Source organism: Pleurodeles waltl, chromosome 1_1, assembly GCF_031143425.1.
Source record: "Pleurodeles waltl isolate 20211129_DDA chromosome 1_1, aPleWal1.hap1.20221129, whole genome shotgun sequence".
NCBI classification, from domain to species: domain Eukaryota; kingdom Metazoa; phylum Chordata; class Amphibia; order Caudata; family Salamandridae; genus Pleurodeles; species Pleurodeles waltl.
The window spans coordinates 83,887,089-83,912,180 of NC_090436.1; the positions used below are offsets into that span (position 1 = coordinate 83,887,089).

Here is a 25,092-nt window from a genome sequence, read left to right on the forward strand (position 1 = left end):
ACCAGCGAAAACGCAAAGTGCCAAAACTTTGCACCCAGATACCCACATCCCCTATCCAAGGGCAATGCTCAATGGATCAATTGGTCAGGGATATTTGCTTACGCTTTTCCCCCTCTCCCACTCATTCCATTTCTAGTCAACAAATTGCGTCAAAACACGCTCAATCTGATACACATAACGCCAACGTGGGCACGTCAGCAGTGGTACACAACACTACTAGACCTGTCAGTAGTACCACACTCCAAACTCCCAACAGACCAGATCTGTTGACACAAAACAAAGGGCAGATCAGGCACCCATATCCCAACACACTCAATCTAGCCACTTGGCTCCTGAGATCATAGAATTTGGGTATTTACAACTACCAACTGAATGTATGGAAGTTATTACACAAGCAAGAAAACCCACTACCAGACAGTGCTGTGCCAACAAATGGAAAAGATTTGTATATTACTGTCAATATAAACAAATTGCCCCTCTTTCAACCTCAGTACAAGATATTGTATGCTATTTACTTCATTTATAAAAATCTAATTTAGCATTCTCTTCTATAAAAATACATCTCACTGCAATTTCCGCATATTTGCAAAATATACAACACAGCTCTTTATTTAGAGTTCCTATTATCAAAGCCTTCATGGAAGGTTTAAAACGCATCATTCCACCCAGAACACCTCCTGTGCCTTCGTGGAATTCAAACATAGTGCTTACACGACTTATGGGCCCACCATTTGAACCTATGCACTCATGTCAAATGCAGTTCTTAACATGGAAGGTTGCCTGCCTAGTCGCAATTACATGATTGCGAAGAGTTAGTGAAATTCAAGCTTTCACTATTGAAGAACCGCTCATGAAAATACATAGTCGTACTTAGAACTAACCCTAAATTTCTTCCTAAAGTAGTATCACCTTTTCATATCAAACAGTCGAACTACCAGTCTTCTTCCCACAGCCAGATTCTGTGGCAGAAAGAGCTCTTCATACATTAGACATTAAAATAGCTCTAATGTACTACATAGATAGATAGAACACAACCATTCAGGAAAACGTAACTGCTTTTTCAAAAACCTCATACTGGTAACCCCATTTCAAAACAAGGTTTAGCAAGATGGATAGTAAAATGCATCCAAACATGTTACCTTAAAGCTAAAAGGCAACTCTTAGTTGAACCTAAAGCACATTCCGCAAGGAAAAAAGGTCCTACCATGGCCTTTTTAGGAAGCATACGAATGGCTGAAATATGTAAAGTAGGTCTTTGGTCAACACCACATACATTTACTAAACATTTATTGTGTAGATGTTTTAGCAGCACAGCAAGCCACAGTAGGTCAAGCTGTACTAAGAACATTTCAAATAACTTCAACTCCTACAGGCTAACCAACGCTTTTATGGGAGGAATAACTGCTTTCTAATCAATACATAGCATGTGTATCTGCAGCTGCACATGCCATCGAACGGAAAATGTCACTTACCCAGTGTACATCTGTTCGTGGCATGTTCCGCTGCAGATTCACATGCACCCTCTCACCTCCCCGTAAGCCTGTAGCCGTTTAAGTTAAACACTTGTACATATGCAGGACATCTCTTTTCTTTTATATTCTATCACACCTACCTTACCCTCTACGGGAAAGCAATCTAACATGGAGTAGCTGCCTGTAGGAAGTTGGCTCTGTATGCACTATTTTAAAGTAAGGAATAGTATGCACAGAATCCAAGGGTTCCCCTTAGTGGTAAGATAGTGGCAAAAAGAGATAATTCTAATGCTCTTTTTTGTGGTAGTGTGGTCGAGCAGTAGGCTTATCAGAGGGTAGTGTTAAGCATTTGTTGTACACACACAGGCAATAAATGAGGAACACACACTGAGACAATTCCAGGCCAATAGGTTTTTGTATAGAATAATATCTTTCTTAGTTTATTTTAAGAACCACAGGTTCAAGATTTACAAGTAATACTTCAAATGAAAGGTATTTCATGTAGGAACTTTAGGAACTTTGAATTAGCAAAATAGCATATACAGTTTTCACACAAATGACATATAGCTATTTTAAAACTAGACACAGTGCAATTTTCAACAGCCCGTGGGGGAGGTAAGTGTTTGTTAGTTTTTGCAGGTAAGTAAACCACCTACGGGGTTCAAAATTGGGTCCAAGGTAGCCCACCGTTGGGGGTTCAGAGCAACCACAAAGTTACCAGACCAGCAGCTCAGGGCCGGTCAGGTGCAGAGGTCAAAGTGGTGCCCAAAACACATAGGCTTCAATGGAGAAGGGGGTGCCCTGGTTCCAGTCTGCCAGCAGGTAAGTACCCGCGTCTTCGGAGGGCAGACCAGGTGGGTTTTGTAGGGCACCGGGGGGGGGGGGGGAACGGACACAAGTCAGCACAGAAAGTACACCCTCAGCGGCACGGGGGCGGCCGGGTGCAGTGTGCAAACAAGCGTCAGGTTCGCAATGGGAGACCCAGGGGTCTCTTCAGCAATGCTGGCAGGCAAGGGGGGTGCTCCTCGGGGTAGCCACCACCTGGGCAAGGGAGAGGGCCACCTGGGGTCGCTCCTGCACTGGAAGTCGGATCCTTAAGGTCCTGGGAGCTGCGGATGCAGTCTCTTTACCAGGCGTCGGGTCTTTGAAGCAGGCAGTCGCGGTCAGGGGGAGCCTCTGGATTCCCTCTGCAGGTGTCGCTGGGGGGCTCAGGGGGGTCAACTCTGGCTCACGGTCTCGTAGTCGCCGAGGAGTCCTCCCTGTGGTGTTTGTTCTCCACAAGTCGAGCCGGGGGCGTCTGGTGCAGAGTGCAAAGTCTCACGCTTCCGGCGGGAAATGTGTGTTGTTTTAAAGTTGCTTCTTTGTTGCAAAGTTGCAGTCTTTGGGGAACAGAGCCGCTGTCCTCAGGAGTTCTTGGTACTTTTAGATGCAGGGTAGTCCTCTGAGGCTTCAGAGGTTGCTGGACCCTGGGAACGCGTTGCTGGAGCAGTGTCTTTAGAAGTGGGGAGACAGGCCGGTAGAGCTGGGGCCAAAGCAGTTGGTGTCTTCTCTGCAGGTTTTTCACTTCAGCAGTCCTCTTCTTCTTAGGTTGCAGGAATCTATCTTGCTGTGTTCTGGGAGCCCCTAAATAGCGAATTTAGGGGTGTGTTTAGGTCTGGGAGGGCAGTAGCCAATGGCTACTGTCCTTGAGGGTGTCTACACCCTCCTTGTGCCTTCTCCCTGAGGGGAGGGGGGCACATTCCTATCCCTATTGGAGGAATCCTCCATCTGCAAGATGGAGGATTTCTAAAAGTCAGTCACCTCAGCTCAGGACACCTTAGGGGCTGTCCTGACTGGCCAGTGGTGACTCCTTGTTTTTCTCATTATCTCCTCCGGCCTTGCCGCCAAAAGTGGGGCAGTGGCCGGAGGGGGCGGGCAACTCCACTAGCTGGAGTGCCCTGGGGTGCTGTAACAAAGGGGGGGAGCCTTTGAGGCTCACCGCCAGGTGTTACAGTTCCTGCAGGGGGATGTGAGAAGCACCTCCACCCAGTACAGGCTTTGTTACTAGCCACAGAGTGACATAGGCACTCTCCCCATGTGGCCAGCAACATGTCTGGTGTGTGGCAGGCTGCTAAAACTAGTCAGCCTACACATGTAGTCGGTTAAGGTTTCAGGGGGCACCTCTAAGGTTCCCTCTGGGGTGTATGTTACAATAAAATATACACTGGCATCAGTGTGCATTTATTGTGCTGTGAAGTTTGATACCAAATTCCCAGTTTTCAGTGTAGCCATTATGGTGCTGTGGAGTTCGTGCATGACAGACTCCCAGACCATATACTCTTATGGCTACCCTGCACTTACAATGTCTAAGGTTTTGCTTAGACACTGTAGAGGCATAGTGCTCATGCACATGTGCCCTCACCTGGAGTATAGTGCACCCTGCCTTAGGGCTGTAAGGCCTGCTAGAGGGTGACTAATCTATGTCGCAGGCAGTGTGAGGTGGCCCTGGCACTCTGACGGGAGTGCCATGTTGACTTAGTCGTTTTGTCCTCACTAGCACACACAAGCTGGCAAGCAGTGTGTCTGTGCTGAGTGAGGGGTCCCCAGGGTGGCATAAGACATGCTGCAGCCCTTAGAGACCTTCCCTGGCATCAGGGCCCTTGGTACCAGAGGTACCAGTTACAAGGGACTTACCTGGATGCCAGGGTGTGCCAATTGTGGAAACAAAAGTACAGGTTAGGGAAAGAACACTGGTGCTGTGGCCTGATTAGCAGGCCTCAGCACACTTTCAAATCATAACTTGGCATCAGCAAAGGCATAAAGTCAGGGGGTAACCATGCCAAGGAGGCATTTCCTTACAATGCCCATGCACAATGGAGCTGAAGAGGAGTCGTCACTTGATCCCGTGACTCAAACACTTCTTCGAATAAAAACAACTTGTAAGTAGTTCAGTGTTGTTACTATAATAAAGTACCTTTTACTTTTTTTTTTTTTTTTCAACACTGCATGGTTCTTTCATGTGTGATAAGTTGCTGTGTGACTATAGTGGTACTGCATATGCTTCATGTATCTCCTAGATTAGTCTTTACTGCTTGTCCACAGCTACCTCTTGAGAGCCCTGGCTTCCTAGACACTGCCTACACTTCACTAACACAGAATACCTGGTTATAAGGTGACAACATTATAGGTGTCCACCACACACCAGGTCAGCTTCCTACAGCTCTGGACTGGGCATGGAGAGTCTGGTATCCCGAGCTTCTGAAAATGAACATCCATGCTCTGAAGCTGCCCCTTCGGGAAGATCTACAGTTGCATCAGCAGAGGAAGCTGTTAACTCTGTGCCTTCATGTGTGGAGATTACGCGGCAAAAGTTGACAGCCTTTGACCTTCCTCCAGAAGTCTATAAAGTTATTCTAACAGACAGACATCCCTCTACTAAGACCGTACACACCTGCCGTTTCTATGCTATTTGCTAATTGTACGCCCTTTGACATGCCTCAGTGGGACTTAAATCTAGTTCTCACATTTCTCTTGTGTGCCCCCTTTGGGCCCTTACCAACTGTCCCTTCTGGCTGCTCACCATCAAGGCATCCTTCTTAGTGGTAATAACATCTGCCAGGAGGGTGTGTGAGATGCAGGCTCTCATCTAAGCCACCATATCTCACCATGTTTCCAGACAAGGTGGTACTCCGAACTCGTACCTCTTTCCTCCCCAAGGTGGTGACCCCATTTCACCTGGGTCAGAACATCACCCTGCCCACCTTCTTTGTTTTAGCACATCCCTCTAAAGAAGAGTTGCGACTCCACCGGCTGGACCCGAAAAGAACATTGTCGTTCTACCTTGACCGCACAAAAGAGCTCTGGGAGGATGACAAACTCTTTGTGGGGTACGGTGGGAGCAAAGAAGGATCAGGCAGTGCAGAAACAAACCATTTTATGGTGGGCCGTTCTCTGGCTTAAGGTCTGCTGCGCACTGGCCAAGATGCAACCTCCTCCTGGCTTGAGAGCTCATTTCACCAGGGTCAAGATTGCTACTTCCGCACGAGGGGTTTCAGTCCTGGATGACTGTCAGGCAGCGACTTGGGCATCATTGCACATGTTCGCAAGACACTACTGCATAGACAATCAGGTCTGTAGAGATTGGCACTTTGCATGTTCGGTCCTGTGTGACTTTTCAGTGTGAAGATCTGTCTGCACCCCACTGCCAAGATGTTACGGATTGGGTACCTATTCTAAGGTAAGGAATCTGCTGCTAGAAGTCTCTATCATATGAACAAGTTACTTACCTTTGGTAAAGCATAGAGACACTATCTAGCTGCAGATTCCTTACACCTACCCATGGCTCCCCGCTCTGTGAACACGTCTATTAGAGTCAGGGATTGTTTCTTTCAGGGCTCTATTTTTTGCACAGACAAGCTGATTGGTTTTTCCATAGCTCTGCACTACTGGTGTGGAAGTTAGTGGAAAAGCAAGTGATGTGCGCGCACCTGGCTGATGCCTTTGTAGGTGCCTGTGACGCCACAGACTGCTCCAACAACGCTAACGACTCCATGTGGATCCGAATGATGCCATGCGACCGCACGTTCAAGGGGATTGCTCAGCAAAAGTTCCGGATTCCAAGCCGATGCCTTGAAATTCTAAGGTAAGGAATCTGCAGCTAGAATGTCTCTACCAGATAATAAGTTACTGAAAGTAAGTTGTTCACCTGAACAGTATATCTTGTTACATTTTTTCCCCCGAAATTACACAATATGACATAATGGCCTACTTGAGCTGTTTTAGCAGCTATTTTCTCCCATTTTCACACTTTCAGTGAAGTAAAAGGATTCATATTTAAAAAGAAAAGTATTCTTTTTTTTTTGTGGATAATTCATTTTTCAGTCCAGAATACTATGTAGAAAGATACTTGTATGTGTACAGTGAAAAAAATGGCTCCAGTTATAAATATGTGTTCGATGGCATCTGTCGCTGTAGATACGCATGTTTTGCATAGCTCGCCATCTGGTGTTGGGTCGGAGTGTTACAAGTTGTTTTTCTTCGAAGAAGTCTTTCGAGTCACGGGACCGAGTGACTCCTCCTTTTGTCTCCATTGCGCATGGTTGTCGACTCCATCTTCGATTGTTTTTTTCCCGCCATCGGGTTCGGACGTGTTCCTGTCGCTCCGAGTTTCGGAACGGAAAAGCAGCTAAATTTCGGAAGATTTTCGTCGGTATTGTTGCGTTCGGGATCGGCGTAGTTAGAATCAACACCGCATCGAAGATCGAAGAGCTCCGGAGCCCTTCGGGGTAGTTTTCGATCCCCCGTCGGGGCCTGCTCGGCCCGACCGCGTGTAGAAGAACGCCGATGGAACGGACCCCGTTCCGTTTCTGTCCCAAATGCCACAAAAAATACCCCTATTCAGACCAACACTTGGTCTGTAACCTGTGCCTGTCACCTGAGCACAGTGAAGACACTTGCGAGGCCTGTCGTGCGTTCCGGTCCCAAAAAACACTCCGAGACCGTCGAGCCAGAAGACTTCAAATGGCGTCCACGCCGACAGCGCACCGAGAGTTCGAGGTACAGGAAGAGGAAGAAACCTTTTCGATACACGAATCGGACTCCGAGGAATTCGACGATCCACGAACCGTGAGTAAGACGTCGAAAACCACTCATAAAAAGATTGTCAAGGCCCAGGGGACGCCACTGCCACCAGGCCATGGCTCCACCCATAAATTCGGTGACCGACCGTCGGCACCGAAAAAGGCCCAATCAGTGCCGAGACCGTCCGACTCCGGTCGAGACACCGGCACGCAGCCTTCTCGGGACCGAGAAAGTGCTGGAGACATACATCGATACCGAGATAGCGGTGTAGACACGGCTCGACGCCGAAACAGCGGCACCGATGAAGATCGACGCCAAGATGTTTCGACTCCGAAAAAGAAAAAAGTCACCTCGGAGCCGAAAAAAGATGCAGACAGGGTTTCGGTGCCAAAACAACCTGCAACCGACCCAGTTTCAGGCTCTTATACAGAAGAGCAATCAATGACCTCCCAAATGCGAAAGCATAGGTTTGAGGAAGACCTGCAATCCACCGATGTAGACCATACGCAGAAACGTATTTTTATACAGCAGGGGACAGGAAAGATAAGCACCCTTCCCCCTATTAGGAGAAAGAGAAGACTGGAATTTCAAACTGACCAAACACCACAAACAAAAATGGTGAAAAGGGTTACTCCGCCACCCTCTCCTCCACCTATAATTCACGTCTCACCAGCACAAACTCCATCACATTCCCCGGCTCACACCACCATGAGCCAAGGTGACCAGGATCTGGACGCATGGGACTTATACGACCCCCCTGTGTCAGATAACAGTCCGGAGGCATACCCTACAAAGCCATCACCACCAGAAGACAGTACTGCATATTCTCAGGTGGTGGCTAGAGCAGCACAATTCCACAATGTAAGCCTCCACTCAGAACAAGTCGAGGATGACTTTCTATTCAACACCCTCTCCGCCACCCACAGCTCCTACCAAAGCCTGCCTATGCTCCCTGGTATGCTTCGGCACACAAAAGACATCTTTAAGGAGCCGGTCAAAAGTAGGGCAATCACACCAAGGGTGGAAAAAAAGTATAAAGCGCCTCCTACAGACCCTATTTTCATAACTTCACAGCTGCCACCAGATTCTGTCGTTGTAGGAGCAGCTAGGAAGAGGGCCAACTCCCACACATCTGGGGATGCACCACCCCCAGATAAGGAAAGCCGCAAGTTCGATGCAGCTGGAAAGAGTCGCAGCACAAGCTGCAAACCAGTGGCGCATCGCTAACTCACAGGCACTTCTTGCGCGCTATGACAGAGCCCATTGGGATGAGATGCAACATCTCATTGAACATCTACCCAAAGACCTACAAAAGAGGGCAAAGCAAGTGGTTGAGGAAGGACAGAACATTTCAAACAACCAGATACGCTCCTCCATGGACGCAGCAGACACAGCTGCAAGAACAATAAATACATCTGTGACCATCAGAAAGCATGCATGGCTACGAACGTCTGGGTTTAAACCAGAGATTCAGCAGGCAGTTCTCAATATGCCATTCAACGAAAAAGAACTGTTCGGTCCAGAAGTGGACACGGCGATTGAGAAACTTAAAAAGGACACGGACACTCCTAAAGCCATGGGCGCACTCTACTCCCCGCAGAGCAGAGGAAATTACAGCACCTTCCGCAAAACACCCTTTAGAGGGGGGTTTCGAGGTCAGGCCACACAAGCTAGCACCTCACAGGCAACACCATCCAGTTACCAGGGACAGTACAGGGGAGGCTTTCGGGGCCAATATAGAGGAGGGCAATTCCCTAGGAATAGGGGAAAATTTCAAAGCCCCAAAACCCCTACAACTAAGCAGTGACTCACATGTCACTCACCCCCTCCACACACCAGTGGGGGGAAGAATAGGTCATTATTACAAAGCATGGGAGGAAATCACTACAGACACTTGGGTTCTAGCAATTATCCAAAATGGTTATTGCATTGAATTTCTACAATTCCCTCCAAACATACCACCAAGAGCACAAAATTTATCAAAACATCATTCCGAGCTCCTGGAGATAGAAGTTCAAGCACTATTGCAAAAGAACGCAATCGAGTTAGTACCAAACACACAAATAAACACAGGAGTTTATTCACTGTATTCTTAATACCAAAGAAGGACAAAACGCTAAGACCAATCCTAGACCTAAGAATACTAAACACATACATCAAATCAGACCACTTTCACATGGTCACACTACAAGAAGTGTTACCATTGCTGAAACTACACGACTACATGACAACATTAGACCTCAAAGACGCGTATTTCCATATACCAATACATCCATCGCACAGGAAATACCTAAGGTTTGTATTCAAAGGAATACACTACCAATTCAAGGTACTGCCTTTCGGTTTAACAACCGCACCAAGAGTCTTTACCAAATGTCTAGCAGTAGTCGCTGCACACATCAGAAGGCAGCAAATACATGTATTCCCGTATCTAGACGACTGGCTAATCAAGACCCATTCGTTAATAACGTGCTCACACCACACAAATCAAATCATACAAACCCTCTACAAACTAGGGTTCACAGTCAACTTCGCAAAATCCAACATTCTGCCGCGCAAGGTACAACAATACCTAGGAGCCATAATAAACACAACAATAGGAGTAGCCACTCCAAGTCCACAAAGAATTCAAAATTTCAACATCATACAACGCATGTATTCAACACAGAAAATACAAGCAAAGATGATATTACAACTCCTAGGCATGATGTCTTCATGCATAGCCATTGTCCCAAACGCAAGACTGCACATGAGGCCCTTACAACAGTGCCTAGCATCACAGTGGTCACAAGCACAGGGTCACCTTACAGATCTGGTGTTAATAGACCGCCAAACTTACCTCTCGCTTCTATGGTGGAACAATATAAATTTAAACAAAGGGCGGCCTTTCCAAGACCCAGTGCCACAATACGTAATAACAACAGATGCTTCCATGACCGGGTGGGGAGCACACCTCGATCAACACAGCATACAAGGACAATGGAACGTACATCAAACAAAACTGCATATAAATCACCTAGAACTGCTAGCAGTTTTTCAAGCACTAAAGGCTTTTCAATCAATAATAGTTCACAAATACATTCTCGTCAAAACAGACAACATGACAACAATGTATTATCTAAACAAACAGGGGGGGACGCACTCAACGCAATTGAGCCTGCTGGCACAAAAGATATGGCGTTGGGCAATTCACAACCAAATTCGCCTAATAGCACAATTTATCCCAGGAATTCAGAATCAACTCGCAGACAATCTCTCTCGAGATCACCAACAGGTCAACGAATGGGAAATTCACCCCCAAATTCTGAACACTTACTTCACGCTCTGGGGAACACCTCAAATAGACTTGTTTGCGACAAAACAGAACGCAAAATGCCAAAACTTCGCATCCAGATACCCACACAGGCAGTCCCACGGCAATGCCCTATGGATCAACTGGTCAGGGATATTTGCCTACGCTTTTCCTCCTCCTCCCTCTCCTTCCTTATCTGGTAAACAAACTCAGTCAAAACAAACTCAAACTCATATTAATAGCACCAACTTGGGCAAGGCAACCCTGGTACACAACGCTGCTAGACCTATCAGTAGTACCCCACATCAAACTGCCCAACAGGCCGGATCTGTTAACACAACACAACCAAACGATCAGACACCCAGATCCAGCATCGCTGAATCTAGCAATCTGGCTCCTGAAATCCTAGAATTCGGACACTTACAACTTACCCAAGAATGTATGGAAGTCATAAAGCAAGCCAGAAGGCCATCCACCAGGCACTGCTATGCCAGTAAATGGAAGAGGTTTGTTTGCTACTGCCATATTAATAAAATCCAACCATTACACGCAACCCCAAAACATGTAGTGGGTTACTTGCTTCACTTACAAAAATCTAACCTAGCTTTCTCTTCCATTAAAATACACCTTGCAGCAATATCTGCATACCTGCAGCCTACCTATTCAACTTCCCTATATAGGATACCAGTCATTAAAGCATTCATGGAGGGCCTTAAAAGAATTATTCCACCAGGAACACCACCTGTTCCTCCATGGAACCTAAATGTTGTCTTAACTAGACTTATGGGTCCACCTTTTGAACCCATGCACTCCTGCGAAATACAGTTCCTAACATGTAAGGTTGCATTTCTCATCGCCATTACCTCTCTAATAAGAGTAAGCGAGATTCAGGCGTTTACAATACAAGAACCTTTTATACAACTACACAAAAATAAGGTCGTCCTAAGGACTAATCCTAAATTTCTACCAAAAGTTATTTCACCGTTCCATCTAAATCAAACAGTGGAACTTCCAGTGTTCTTCCCACAGCCAGATTCCGTAGCTGAGAGGGCACTACATACTTTAGATGTCAAAAGAGCATTAATGTATTACATTGACAGAACAAAGAGCATCAGGAAAACTAAACAGCTATTTATTGCATTCCAAAAACCTCATGCAGGAAACCCAATATCAAAACAAGGTATAGCCAGATGGATAGTTAAATGCATCCAAATCTGCTACCTTAAAGCTAAACGACAACTGCCCATTACACCAAGGGCACACTCAACCAGAAAGAAAGGTGCTACCATGGCCTTTCTAGGAAACATCCCAATGCAAGAAATATGTAAGGCAGCCACATGGTCTACGCCTCACACATTCACCAAGCACTACTGTGTAGACGTGTTATCCGCACAACAAGCCACTGTAGGTCAAGCCGTATTAAGAACATTGTTTCAGACTACTCCCACTCCTACAGACTGAGCCACCGCTTTGGGGAGATAACTGCTTACTAGTCTATGCAAAACATGCGTATCTACAGCGACAGATGCCATCGAACTGAAAATGTCACTTACCCAGTGTACATCTGTTCGTGGCATCAGTCGCTGTAGATTCGCATGTGCCCACCCGCCTCCCCGGGAGCCTGTAGCAGTTCGGAAGGTACCTTCAACTATTTGTATATATATTACTTTTAACCTTAAATAGGTACATACTTAGTCACTCCATTGCATGGCCACTATTACTACAATACAACTCCTACCTCACCCTCTGCGGGGAAAAACAATCGAAGATGGAGTCGACGACCATGCGCAATGGAGACAAAAGGAGGAGTCACTCGGTCCCGTGACTCGAAAGACTTCTTCGAAGAAAAACAACTTGTAACACTCCGACCCAACACCAGATGGCGAGCTATGCAAAACATGCGAATCTACAGCGACTGATGCCACGAACAGATGTACACTGGGTAAGTGACATTTTCATTATATAAAATGTATTTTTACTTGTATAAAATTTTCCCCATTCCTTTACGGAGCCAGAGCTATTCAATGTTCAAGAATTCAGAAAGGATACCTACAGTGGAGAACCAGTGCTACTCGTGAAGAAAGGATTAAAGGCATTAGTGGTGAAGCTGAAAGGAGCCTGTTTTGACCAATGCTTTGATGGTTTTATATATTTATAAGCATTTCAGCATTACCTTGGGTCGCTGTGAGTAGTGGACTATTGTAGGGAGCCAGCACGTGTGTCCATTACACCAACTTGTTAGTTCATCACCTGAATCATTGAAATAATTTCACCCGGTTTACAAGGTATGAATTCTTAACTGCCACTGTTGAAGTATATAACTTCACCCTCTTATGTGGGCAGTGCTGACACTTTTTTGTGTTCCAAGTATCTTAGAGGGGATGAACTCTGTAGAAATTAAATGCACTGTAAACGTGGCTCTGCAGCATCTAGATCTTACATTAAGACGCAACCCATGTTACCCCTCCCCAAGGCATGTGTCACTAACACATATGTATCACATAATTGAGGTGGGTGGACCTACTAGCTTTCAAGTACTTGGGCAGATGGAAGGTAAAAATCACTATTTGGCAGGGCCACTGCAATTATGCTATTTTTGCATCTAAAGTATTTTCCGTATAGTAATAGATTTTATGCAATTGCCACATTAGTCCACCCTCTGCACTATCAGCAGATTTTAACAAAAAAACAGTTTCTAGTCCAAATGCATCAAAAGATATTAAAAACGATGTAACGAGTTGCACACAGTGGAAAGTCTTTTCCAAATGTTGAAAGGTCACTTTTCTGGTTTTACTGTATTATATGGGTGTAAATTGGTATCAATTAGGTGAAACCTTTGCCACAATCGTGTAAACAAGTGCAAAAATGCTGAAATGTTGCAATACTGTTACAACATGTACCACATAATTTAGTATGCCCCACTGCTGAAATTAGTCCTTCGTTGCCATAATTCCACTAGCCCTGACTGTTGGCCTTGAAAAAGGTTCTTTAATAAAGTATACAAATTTATATATTGGATGTTTCTAATAACTAGCTTTACTAATGATTCTCAGTTGGGCAACTGAAAAGAATGAAAGTGGCACATGACTATCGAACATCCAGATGTTCGAGAATGATTACTGTCACCCACCTCCATGGTGTTCATTTTATTAACCCTTGACTACTGAAATGCAGAATTAATGCACACGATATTTAAAACTATAACATGCTGTTTTCTGTCTCCGCATTCTGCTCACTGAACCACGTTGAAGGTTTAGTCACAGTTAAACTTATTCTGTTGCTCTACCTCCCAACGTGAAGTTATTCAACATAGCATGCTTATTCTTGGTCGTCCTAAATAAAAGGTAGTAACTTTGGAGTCCGGCGTTTGCTGTAAGGGCTCTGTACAAGCAAGTGTTGAATTATTATCATTTAACTGTCATTTCAAGACATCAGTAACTTCAGTCGTGGCATCTTTCTATGGCATTAACCAGTTGTGCTCTGTTTAGTTTGTGTGTTTTTGTTCTATAAAAGTATTTGTTTCTAATTGTTTAATCCTTCAACAGATCCCTGCATCTGCAGTAGAGATGCCTGGAGCCTCAGAGGTCACAGGATTGAATGTACAGTTTGGCGCCTTGGAGTTCGGATCAGAACCATCCTTGCCAGAATTTGGATCCACTGTGAGCAATGACAATACGAGTCCCATCGCTAACAACCTATTTTCAAAGCCTGCAAGGTATTACATTTCTACTGAATGGAATTGACTGTCAGGAGTAGAGCGTGTTTCCCAATTCTGAATTTCTCCAAGTATGGAATCTGCAATAAGAATACGTAAAAATATATTTTGGACTAGAAGGCTTTTTTTTTTTTTTTTTTGCTGTCTATAAACTATTGGCTTACTGCAGATTACGTAATACTAACTGCAAGACTGAATGAGGTCAGTCGGGCTGTTTGCTGGTAACCCTGCTCACATACATGCTGTCCCTTCTAAATATTAGCCGACTGCTAGCCCTCCTGTTCTGATATTGTGCAACATTGTCTTTTAACTCTAAACTGCCTTTTGACAAACTCCATATCAGAGAATTATAAACCTGGCTTTCACATGACTGTTGCCTGCGCAAAAATCATGATTAATCTGATGGAATGTTGGGTGGAGCACAACTATAATCGAGATAACATGTATAAATTGCGAGTCTCTACATTAAATGCCAAGAGAATCTCAATTCCATGAGACAGAGGCTATCGTTATGCATTATTCTGTTAACAGATCCACACAGCACTAGAAAGACTTTAACATCATAAAGGAAACATTCAAGAACAGAAAATCAACTACATATAACAAGTCCATGCATGTAACAATCTGCCTCTTTTGAATATGAAACTTGTTCCCTCATTCATGGCTGAACAATGATAAATGAGGAAGCGAACTACCGGTTGTTGTCTGAAAGGAAAAGCATCAATACAGCAGCTAAAGCAGTTTTGAAGAACAATAACAAAATAATCATCAAGCAGACATTCAATAATATCCATACGTTTTTCTATTTATTTTTTATTTTTTAACCCATATTCTAACAAAAGATAAGGCTCCACTTCCAGGATGGGAGGGCTGGAAATGTTAGCCTCCTTGTTGTTAATAAAATTCAGATTGTCTTGGCATTTAATTTGGAGAATCACTATTTAATTATAAGACCGTGGCTACCATTATGCATATTGGTAGCCCTCCAGCACCACATCAGATGTGTTCAATTGGCTCACAGTAATGTTTTGCAAATGTAGAAGAATTTGACCAGACAGCTGCCCTCAAGATATCCTCCAATTTGCCGCCATAACAGAGGGACTGACTAGCCATAGCCCCCCCCACATAGAATGAGCTTGAGACTTCAGTAAACAGCACCAGCTAACTGCATAGCACATTCCACCCATCTTGATATAGTTGCACTGGTAACTGCTGTAAATGGTTTCACAAAGGAAATCAGAAGTTGATCAGTACCATCAGTACGATATTCACTCATTTTGGATTCATATTCCTTCATGCAGTTCACGACTGCGCAGTTTTCCGCAAGATTCACATTTCGGGTAAAATATGGTGGTGTACATTGTTTTTGTTCTCCTAAAAATCTCAAAAGTTACTCCAAAGGCCTCATGAACTGTTATCTACCCCCAAAGCCTTAACGTCCGAGACTCGACAAAAGGAAATTAGGCAGAGTTGGAAAGCTAGCTTCATAGTAAGGTTTTTAAGGTCCAAATATCTATTACCACGCCTAGAGAAAGTCCTACGTAAAACCAAATTTACATCCCATAGGGTCTCATACCTAGGTCTTTGGGGTCTCCCCAACCTTATACTCTTAAGTAATGTACAGACAATCACATACTTTCCGGCACTCATGCCTTCGACTAGTGTGTGTCCGGCAGAAACTGTGGATATGTAGCAGTTTAACGTCCTGTAGCAAAGGCCCCAATCAAAATGTTCTACCAAAAAATTCACCACCTCAATTATAGGAGCCTCCACAGGACTGAATTCTCATTCCAGGCACCAGCGTAGCCACGTCTTCCATATTCTTTATTCCTACAGTGTGAGAAAGTGCCTCTTTCGACATGGTTAGTCCTCCACGTTTTCCTTTTGCCTATGAAATGTGGTCTTAAATGTAGTGCACAGGGTCCCCGCTAACCAGGTCAGCTTTGCCAGTGCTTCTTCTCTAAAACTCTACGAATTCCGACACCCCTGTAAGACCCTAGTAAAAGGTACCTAGGGCATGGGGACTGAATATTGTCCCCTGGAGGACCCTTCACCAAGGCCATGCCAACGCAGCTAGCATCCCTTGGTGCTGGGACAAATGACCATGTTGACATGGCACACTGCCTTGTGCCATGTCTAGCAGCACTGCCCAATGTATAGGTAGGTCACCCCTCTAGCAGGCCTAACAAGCCCTAAGGCAAGATGCACTATATCTCAGGTGTGCGCACATCTACATGAGCAGATAGTCATATTCAATATCTAAGTTTCTTCTTAATATTGTAAGTGCCAGTGAAGCCATATAGAGTACACGGGCTGGAAACTCAACAACTCGAGTTCCCCAACCATGATGGCTTAACTAAACCCAGGAGTGCTTGGTACCCCCTGAAAACCTACTAACCCTGGTGTGGACCCTGACTAGTTGTATCCAATTTGCCACAACCAGACATGTTTCTGGATCATGTTGCTCTCTGCAGCCAGAAGTCAAGCCCATCCTGGGCGGAGGTGTCACACCTCCACTGCCCGGGAAGGCACAGTGCTCAAAGGGAAAACTTCAAAGGCCTTCCACCTTTGTAATGCAACCCCCAGCCTCTGCTGCTATCAGCAGATGGCCGTCCCCGGTTCAAACTCACACTTTTGGCAGGAGAACTGGCAGAAAAACCAAGTGAGAACAGGAAGTGTGCCCACCTTCGCCAACTCCACCCCTCAGATGCTGGAGGCAAAGTGAAGCACGTTTTTCAGTGCCCACCATCTTGATGATGGTAGGACTTACACATATATGGCATATCATTTTCACATACACCTGAAACACGTGTTTTTTGAGGGTGGAAAATGTGTTTGCTACTATGTGCCCATTTTAACTTATCCTGCTTTATGTTGTTGGACTAGGTCTCAATATTCAGAAGTTTGATTCCAACGTAAGATTTCAGTTATTTCTTACTGAGGCAATAGTAATAGAGTTTTTTTTTTTATTCTGTCAGTGAGGGTTAGGCACAACAAAAACAGGTCCCGAAGAATCGCCACCTGATCCGTGTGACTGTATTAAGCGAGGAACATATTGACCATGTGTAAAGAAATGGCTCCCTGTTGCAGTTACCCCCCACTTTTTGCCTGATACTGATGCTGACTTGACTGAGAAGAGTGCTGGGACCCTGCTAACCAGGCCCCAGCACCAGTGTTCCTTCACCTAAAATGTACCATTGTATCCACAATTGGCACACCCTGGCATTCAGATAAGTCCCTTGTAACTGGTACTTCTAGTACCAAGGGCCCTGATGCCAAGGAAGGTCTCTAAGGGCTGCAGCATGTCTTATGCCACCCTAGAGACCCCTCACTCAGCACAGACACACTGCTTACAAGCCTGTGTGTGCTAGTGAGAACAAAATGAGTAAGTCGACATGGCACTCCCCTCAGGGTGCCATGCCAGCCTCTCACTGCCTATGCAGTATAGGTAAGACACCCCTCTAGCAGGCCTTACAGCCCTAAGGCAGGGTGCACTATACCATAGGTGAGGGTACCAGTGCATGAGCATGGTACCCCTACAGTGTCTAAACAAAACCTTAGACATTGTAAGTGCAGGGTAGCCATAAGAGTATATGGTCTGGGAGTCTGTCAAACACGAACTCCACAGCACCATGATGGCTACACTGAAAACTGGGAAGTTTGGTATCAAACTTCTCAGCACAATAAATGCACACTGATGCCAGTGTACATTTTATTGTAAAATACACCACAGAGGGCACCTTAGAGGTGCCCCCTGAAACTTAACCAACTATCTGTGTAGGCTGACTGGTTCCAGCAGCCTGCCACACTAGAGACATGTTGCTGGCCCCATGGGGAGAGTGCCTTTGTCACTCTGAGGCCAGTAACAAAGCCTGCACTGGGTGGAGATGCTAACACCTCCCCCAGGCAGGAACTGTGACACCTGGCGGTGAGCCTCAAAGGCTCCCCCCTTTGTCACAGCCCAGCAGGGCACTCCAGCTTAGTGGAGTTGCCCGCCCCCTCCGGCCACGGCCCCCACTTTTGGCGGCAAGGCTGGAGGGAACAAAGAAAGCAACAAGGAGGAGTCACTGGCCAGTCAGGACAGCCCCTAAGGTGTCCTGAGCTGAAGTGACTCTAACTTTTAGAAATCCTCCATCTTGCAGATGGAGGATTCCCCCAATAGGGTTAGGATTGTGACCCCCTCCCCTTGGGAGGAGGCACAAAGAGGGTGTACCCACCCTCAGGGCTAGTAGCCATTGGCTACTAACCCCCCAGACCTAAACACGCCCTTAAATTTAGTATTTAAGGGCTACCCTGAACCCTAGAAAATTAGATTCCTGCAACAACAAGAAGAAGGACTGCCTAGCTGAAAAACCCCTGCAGAGGAAGACCAGAAGACAACAACTGCCTTGGCTCCAGAAACTCACCGGCCTGTCTCCTGCCTTCCAAAGAACTCTGCTCCAGCGACGCCTTCCAAAGGGACCAGCGACCTCTGCATCCTCTGAGGACTGCCCTGCTTCGACGACGACAAGAAACTCCCGAGGACAGCGGACCTGCTCCAAAAAGACTGCAACTTTATCCAAAGGAGCAGCTTTAAAGAACCCTGCAATCTCCCCGCAAGAAGCGTGAGACTTGCAACACTGCACCCGGCGACCCCGACTCGGCTGGTGGAGAACCCACACCTCAGGGAGGACCCCCGGACTACTCTACGACTGTGAGTACCAAAACCTGACCCCCCTGAGCCCCCACAGTGCCGCCTGCAGAGGGAATCCCGAGGCTTCCCCTGACCGCGACTCTCTGAAACCTAAGTCCCGACGCCTGGAAAAGACCCTGCACCCGCAGCCCCCAGGACCTGAAGGACCGGACTTTCACTGCAGAAGTGAACCCCAGGAGTCCCTCTCCCTTGCCCAAGTGGAGGTTTCCCCGAGGAAGCCCCCCCTTGCCTGCCTGCAGCGCTGAAGAGATCCCTTGATCTCTCATTGACTTCCATTGCGAACCAGACGCTTGTTCTAACACTGCACCCGGCCGCCCCCGCGCCGCTGAGGGTGAAATTTCTGTGTGGGCTTGTGTCCCCCCCGGTGCCCTACAAAACCCCCCTGGTCTGCCCTCCGAAGACGCGTGTACTTACCTGCTGGCAGACTGGAACCGGGGCACCCCCTTCTCTCCATTGAAGCCTATGCGTTTTGGGCACCACTTTGAACTCTGCACCTGACCGGCCCTGAGCTGCTGGTGTGGTAACTTTGGGGTTGCTCTGAACCCCCAACGGTGGGCTACCTTGGACCAAGAACTGAACCCTGTAAGTGTCTTACTTACCTGGTAAAACTAACAAAAACTTACCTCCCCCAGGAACTGTGAAAATTGCACTGTGTCCACTTTTAAAATAGCTATTTGTGAATAACTTGAAAAGTATACATGCAATTGAAATGATTCAAAGTTCCTAATGTACTTACCTGCAATACCTTTCAAACAAGATATTACATGTTAAATTTGAACCTGTGGTTCTTAAAATAAACTAAGAAAAGATATTTTTCTATACAAAACCTATTGGCTGGATTTGTCTCTGAGTGTGTGTACCTCATTTATTGTCTATGTGTATGTACAACAAATGCTTAACACTACTCCTTGGATAAGCCTACTGCTCGACCACACTACCACAAAATAGAGCATTAGTATTATCTATTTTTACCACTATTTTACCTCTAAGGGGAACCCTTGGACTCTGTGCATGCTATTCCTTACTTTGAAATAGCACATACAGAGCCAACTTCCTACACCATGACTAGCAGTTCTGTAGTGTAGGGAATACCCACACACAGTTCCGATATATCACTCTCTCTATGGTGGTAGACATACATATAGTTGTTGGTAGAGAACCAGATCATTCTAATCTGTACTCCAGCTTAACCCCCCCCCTTTTTTTTTTTTTATACTTTGGCGGGGGTGCCAGGTTTTATTAAAGAGTTTTCTTTGGCACCTTTACCCAATTTAAGAAGCAGTTTTCCGCAGCCCCTCTGACATCCACTCACTACCGTCATTCTTCTTAAAAAGATCTCTGGCAAAGAGCCCTCTAGTAGGGCCGGCAGTCATTGCAGTGCTGGACACACAAGGAGCATGGCCTATGAAGAAGCATGTCACCTAATGGTGAGTGTGGGCTACTGTTCCTGTACGACTAATGCATGTAGTGACTGAAAAGACCCCCTACCCTATTTGGTTGAATGGAGTTCTTTGTTTTGGAACAGTGCATCTCATTTCAGTTATAGATGGTAGGACTTAACCAGTCAGGGCTAGCACTATGCCCCCCCTCCCAGAGGAGGGTGGCCTAATAGTGGATGTAGACACCCCAGGTAAGGTACCCATTGGTCCCTACATGTTACCATCTGGTAACGCCCCTAAATCTAGTATTTAGGTGGCTCCCACGGACCCTGAAATCAGATTCCTAAAGATTGAAGAAGAGCTGGACACTAGGGCGTTGCACCAGCAGAGAAGACTGCAGACACCAACTGACTTGGCCCCAGCCCTACCAGCCTGTCTGCAGCCCTTAACTATTCAGCATCAAAAGACAACCTGTCCTGCAGCCCAGGGACCTCCAAAGCTCTGGGAGGCCTGTCTGACTTTGGCAAAGACCAATATCTCCTGTGGACAGCGAACTTGTCCAGAAGAAACCAACTTTAAAAAAAAAACTCTGCTCTAAGGAACTGCGAAGCCACCGCTGGACCCAGCTCTGCAACCGACTCCCCTGGCCTGGTCCTTTGAATGTTCCCAAGTACTTCTGAGCAGGACTCCACTGTGGGTTGACCCCTGCTGGTCTCCAGTGACGCCTTCAGCCTCAACCTGAAGACTCTTTTCCCTCCTCCGGAGTAAGACTTTTCCGACGCCTAAGTGTAGTAAAGTGCCCCTTTCAGCCTGGTTAGATTCTCCTACTCCCCCCCTCCCTGCCCCCAATGCCAAACGGCCCCTGCCTTTTGCCTAATAGTGATGCTGGCTTGACTGAGTATGCCTGAATCCTGCTAACCAAGCTCCAGCACAAGTGTTCTTTCCCAAAACTGTACCATTGTTTACACAATTAGCACATCACTGGAGCACAGCTAAGTCCCTTGTAATATGTACCAGTGGTTCTGTGACCAGGGAGGGTCCCTAAGGGCTGCAGCATGTATTGTGCCACCCTAAGGGACCCCTCACCAAACACATGCGCACTGCCATTGCAGATTGTATGTGTTGGGGTGGGGGGGGGGGGGGGCAGGTAAAGTTGACCTGGTTTCCCTCTCAAGGTGTCATGCCCACTGTAAGGAAATGCCTCCTTGGCATGGTTACCCCCTGACTTTTTGCCTTTGCTGATGCTATGTTTTGAATTGAAAGTGTGCTGAGGCCTGCTAACCAGGCCCCAGCACCAGTGTTCTTTCCCTAACCTGTACTTTGATTCCACAATTGGCACACCCTGGCATCCAGATAAGTCCCTTGTAAGTGGTACCCCTGGTACCAAGGGCCCTGATGCCAAGGAAGGTCTCTAAGGGCTGCAGCATGTCTTATGCCACCCTAGAGACCCCTCACTCAGCACAGACACACTGCTTGCCAGCTTGTGTGTGCTGGTGAGAACAAAACGAGTAAGTCGACATGGCACTCCCCTCAGGGTGCCATGCCAGCCTCTCACTGCCTATGCAGGTATAGATAAGTCACCCCTCTAGTAGGCCTTACAGCCCTAAGGCAGGGTGCACTATACCATAGGTGAGGGCACCAGTGCATGAGCACTGTGCCCCTACAGTGTCTAAGCAATACCTTAGACATTGTAAGTGCAGGGTAGCCATAAGAGTATATGGTCTGGGAGTCTGTTTTACACTAAGTCCACAGACTCACCGGCCTGTCTCCTGCCTTCCAAAGAAACCTGCTCCAGCGACGCTTTCCAAGGGACCAGCGACCTCTGAATCCTCTGAGGACTGCCCTGCTTCACGAAAGACAAGAAACTCCTGAGGACAGTGGCACTGCTCCAAAAGAACTGCAACTTTGTTTCAAGTAGCAGATTTAAAGACCCCTGCAACTCCCCGCAAGAAGCGTGAGACTTGCAACACTGCACCCGGCGACCCCGACTCGACTGGTGGAGAACCAACACCTCAGGGAGGACCCTCCGGCGACTCCGAGACCGAAAGTTGTCCCCCCTGAGCCCCCACAGCGACGCCTGCAGAGGGAATCCGGGGGATCCCCCTGACCATGACTGCCTGAACTCCATTTTCCCGACGGCTGGAAAAGACCCTGCACCCGCAGCCCCCAGCACCTGAAGGAACGGAACTCCTGTGCAGGAGTGACCCCCAGGAGGCCCTCTCCCTTGCCCAGGTGGTGGCTACCCCGAGGAGCCCCCCCCTTGCCTGTCTGCAATGCTGAAGAGATCCCTTGATCTCTCATAGGAAACCATTGTAAACCCGACGCGTGTTTGCACACTGCACCCGGCCGCCCCCGCACTGCTGAGGGTGTACTTTCTGTGCTGACTTGTACCCCTCCACTGTCTAAGTCAATTCTTAGACCTTGTAGGTGCATTGTGGCCATATTGAGTACATGGGCTGGGAGTTGGTCAGTATAAAATCCAAAGCTCCATGATGGCTCCACTGAAATCTGGGAAGTTTTGTATCAAACTTCAGGACAATAAACCCACACAGATGACAGTTTTGGATTTATTGAAAAATGCACACAAGTCATCTTAGAGATGCCCCCTGTGTTTTACCCAACCCTTTAGTGCAGGACTGACCAGTCCTTGCCAGCCTGTCACTAACAGACAAGTTTCTGACCCCATGGGGTGAGAGCCTTAGTGCCCCTCACCGAGCAACCTAAATCCTCATAGGGTTCCTTTGAAAACCTGTTGCCCCATGCACCCAGCCGGCCCAGTGTTGCTGGTGGCGCACTTTTGGGGTGAGCCTAAACTTTGACCCACGGACATCATTTTGAACCCTGCACCTTGTCTCCCCTGGAAGTGCAGAATTGCAACTTACCTGAACCTTGCCTAGTGCTGATTCTTCATCTTGAAAAGCAAGACTAAGGCATGTACTTAACCTGCAGATCTGCATTCTTGTTTTCCTCCCATAGGTTAACATTGCTGAACTGAAAAGTGTTTAAAGTGTTGCTTTCTGAAACTGACTGAAATTTCTGGGTCTTAAAATATATCTTGAGACGCTTATTTTTATAAAATTGGTGTGGATCTCCTTTTTGAGTTGTCATTTATTAGTCATTGTGTGTATAACAAGTGTTTTTAAACTCCTCTGTTAGGCCCAAGGCTGCTCGACCACACTACCACAAATGAAGCAATTCGGGTTTACAGCCCTGTACACTTCTGGGGGTATCTCTGGACTCTGAACAATATAACCACCATATAAAGAGCCTGCTTACTACATATGTTACAGCATGTTCGTGGAGCCCAGGACTCCTTGAGGAGTTCCTCAGCTCTTCCTGAAAGGTTTGACATCTCTGTAGATCTCCTGATATTTTCCAAGCAAGAAGGTTCAAAGTCCGTGACAGCCAGAGGATGCTCCATTTGGCCTCTAAACAGACCATTTACAGCAGGAAGAAAAAAGGGAATGTTGCAGGCTAGCTCCAAGGTCATTGGAACCTAGCCTCTGATTCCCAAAAGGGAGTTATCAGGACAATGGAACATCTCTCTTGCCTCACCTTCTGGAGGACCCTCTGAATCATGGCGAATGGTAGGAATGCATAAGCATTGGACCCTTCTCGGTCTGAAGGAAGGCATTCAACTCTTGAGCACCCAGGTCATGCATCCAACAGTAGTACCTCTCATGCTGAAATGTCAATCTTCCTGCAAAGAGGTCAAAATCTAGTGGCCCCCAAAACTGGCAGCTTCCTCAAATAGGCCACACTTCTTCGCTGATATCCCTAAAAAAAAAAAAAAGTTGAATTCCAGTCCGCAGATAGGTTTGCCTTCAAGCTTGGGCTCTGAGCAAAACAGCCAGTGTCTTGGCTAAGTCTGACAGGTCTGAAGATCTTCTCCCTTCTAAGTGATTTATATATGCTACTGCAGAAACAATTTCCATCTTTAACAAAACCGCTCTACCTTGCAAACATTTTTTGAAACTTATAAGGGCATAGAGACCTGCAGTCAACTCCAAATAATTTGTGATGTGACTTCGCTGTATGCCATCATGATACCGCAGTGTCCAGGGCTCCCCAATCTTGTAAGGTCTTATCAGACTCCAGGATGAATTCTTGGGAGCATCCAACGATCACTCTGCATTCAGACTCTCCAGCCAGCAGTTCAACACCAGCTTGCCTTCCTGATCTATAGCTTCCTTGTCTCCATACCACAAACCTGCCTGAAGGGCCTTTACTGATATTGTCCGACATGCTCGATAATGTAAAGTGTAGGAAAGTCATTCATTTTTTTCATGGATAACCCACCTCCCCCTCCCCCCCAAAACACTCACACACTCACACACTCACACTCACACTCACTCACTCACTCTGCTATCGGTATGCTTAGACTGTTTTCACTGGGATCCTGCTAACCAGGACCCCAGTGATTGTGCACCGACTCTCTAAATGTGGTTGCCTTTGACCTTAGGGCACTCTACAATTCGCATACTGGAGGTCCCCTTAGAAGTCCCTAATATATGGTACTTAGGTGTCCAGGGCATTGGAGCACCAGGGGATCCCCATGGGCTGCTGGATATATTATGCCACCCATGGGAGCCCATGCAAAACGTGTCTGCAGGCCTGCCATTGCAGCCTGTGCGAAAAGGTTGCATGCACCCTTTCACAACAGGTCACTGTAAGTCACCCTTATTGTAGGCCCTCCTAGCCCAGAGGGCAGGGTGCAGGTCCCTGTGTGAGGGCACCCCTGCATGAGCAGAGGGCCCTTACGATCTCCAGGTCCATTGCACTGGACTTCTTAAGTGCTGCAAGCTATTTTATCTGTGTACTGGACACAGGTCACTACCTGTGCCCAACTATATAATAACTCCTAACCTGGGCATCCTTGGTATCAAACATGTCTGAATCCTACCCCAATACTGTTGCCAGTATTGGTTGTAGGATTCCATTAATTCTGGGGGGCTCGTTATTGCTCTCACCAGTCTTCTACC

The 25,092-nt window shown here is 46.7% G+C and overlaps 1 protein-coding gene across 6 annotated transcripts in view; it reads left to right on the forward strand.

Annotated features, from left to right (window-relative positions):
* Positions 1 to 25,092, forward strand: part of UBAP2 (ubiquitin associated protein 2) — a 1,102,091-nt gene that overhangs the window by 553,432 nt on the left and 523,567 nt on the right. For all 6 annotated transcript variants that reach the window (XM_069217098.1, XM_069217184.1, XM_069216796.1 and 3 more), the window contains exon 14: positions 13,869 to 14,038. In XM_069217098.1, coding sequence (XP_069073199.1) covers positions 13,869 to 14,038 — 170 coding nt within the window. The remainder of the gene's footprint in view (positions 1 to 13,868; positions 14,039 to 25,092) is intronic.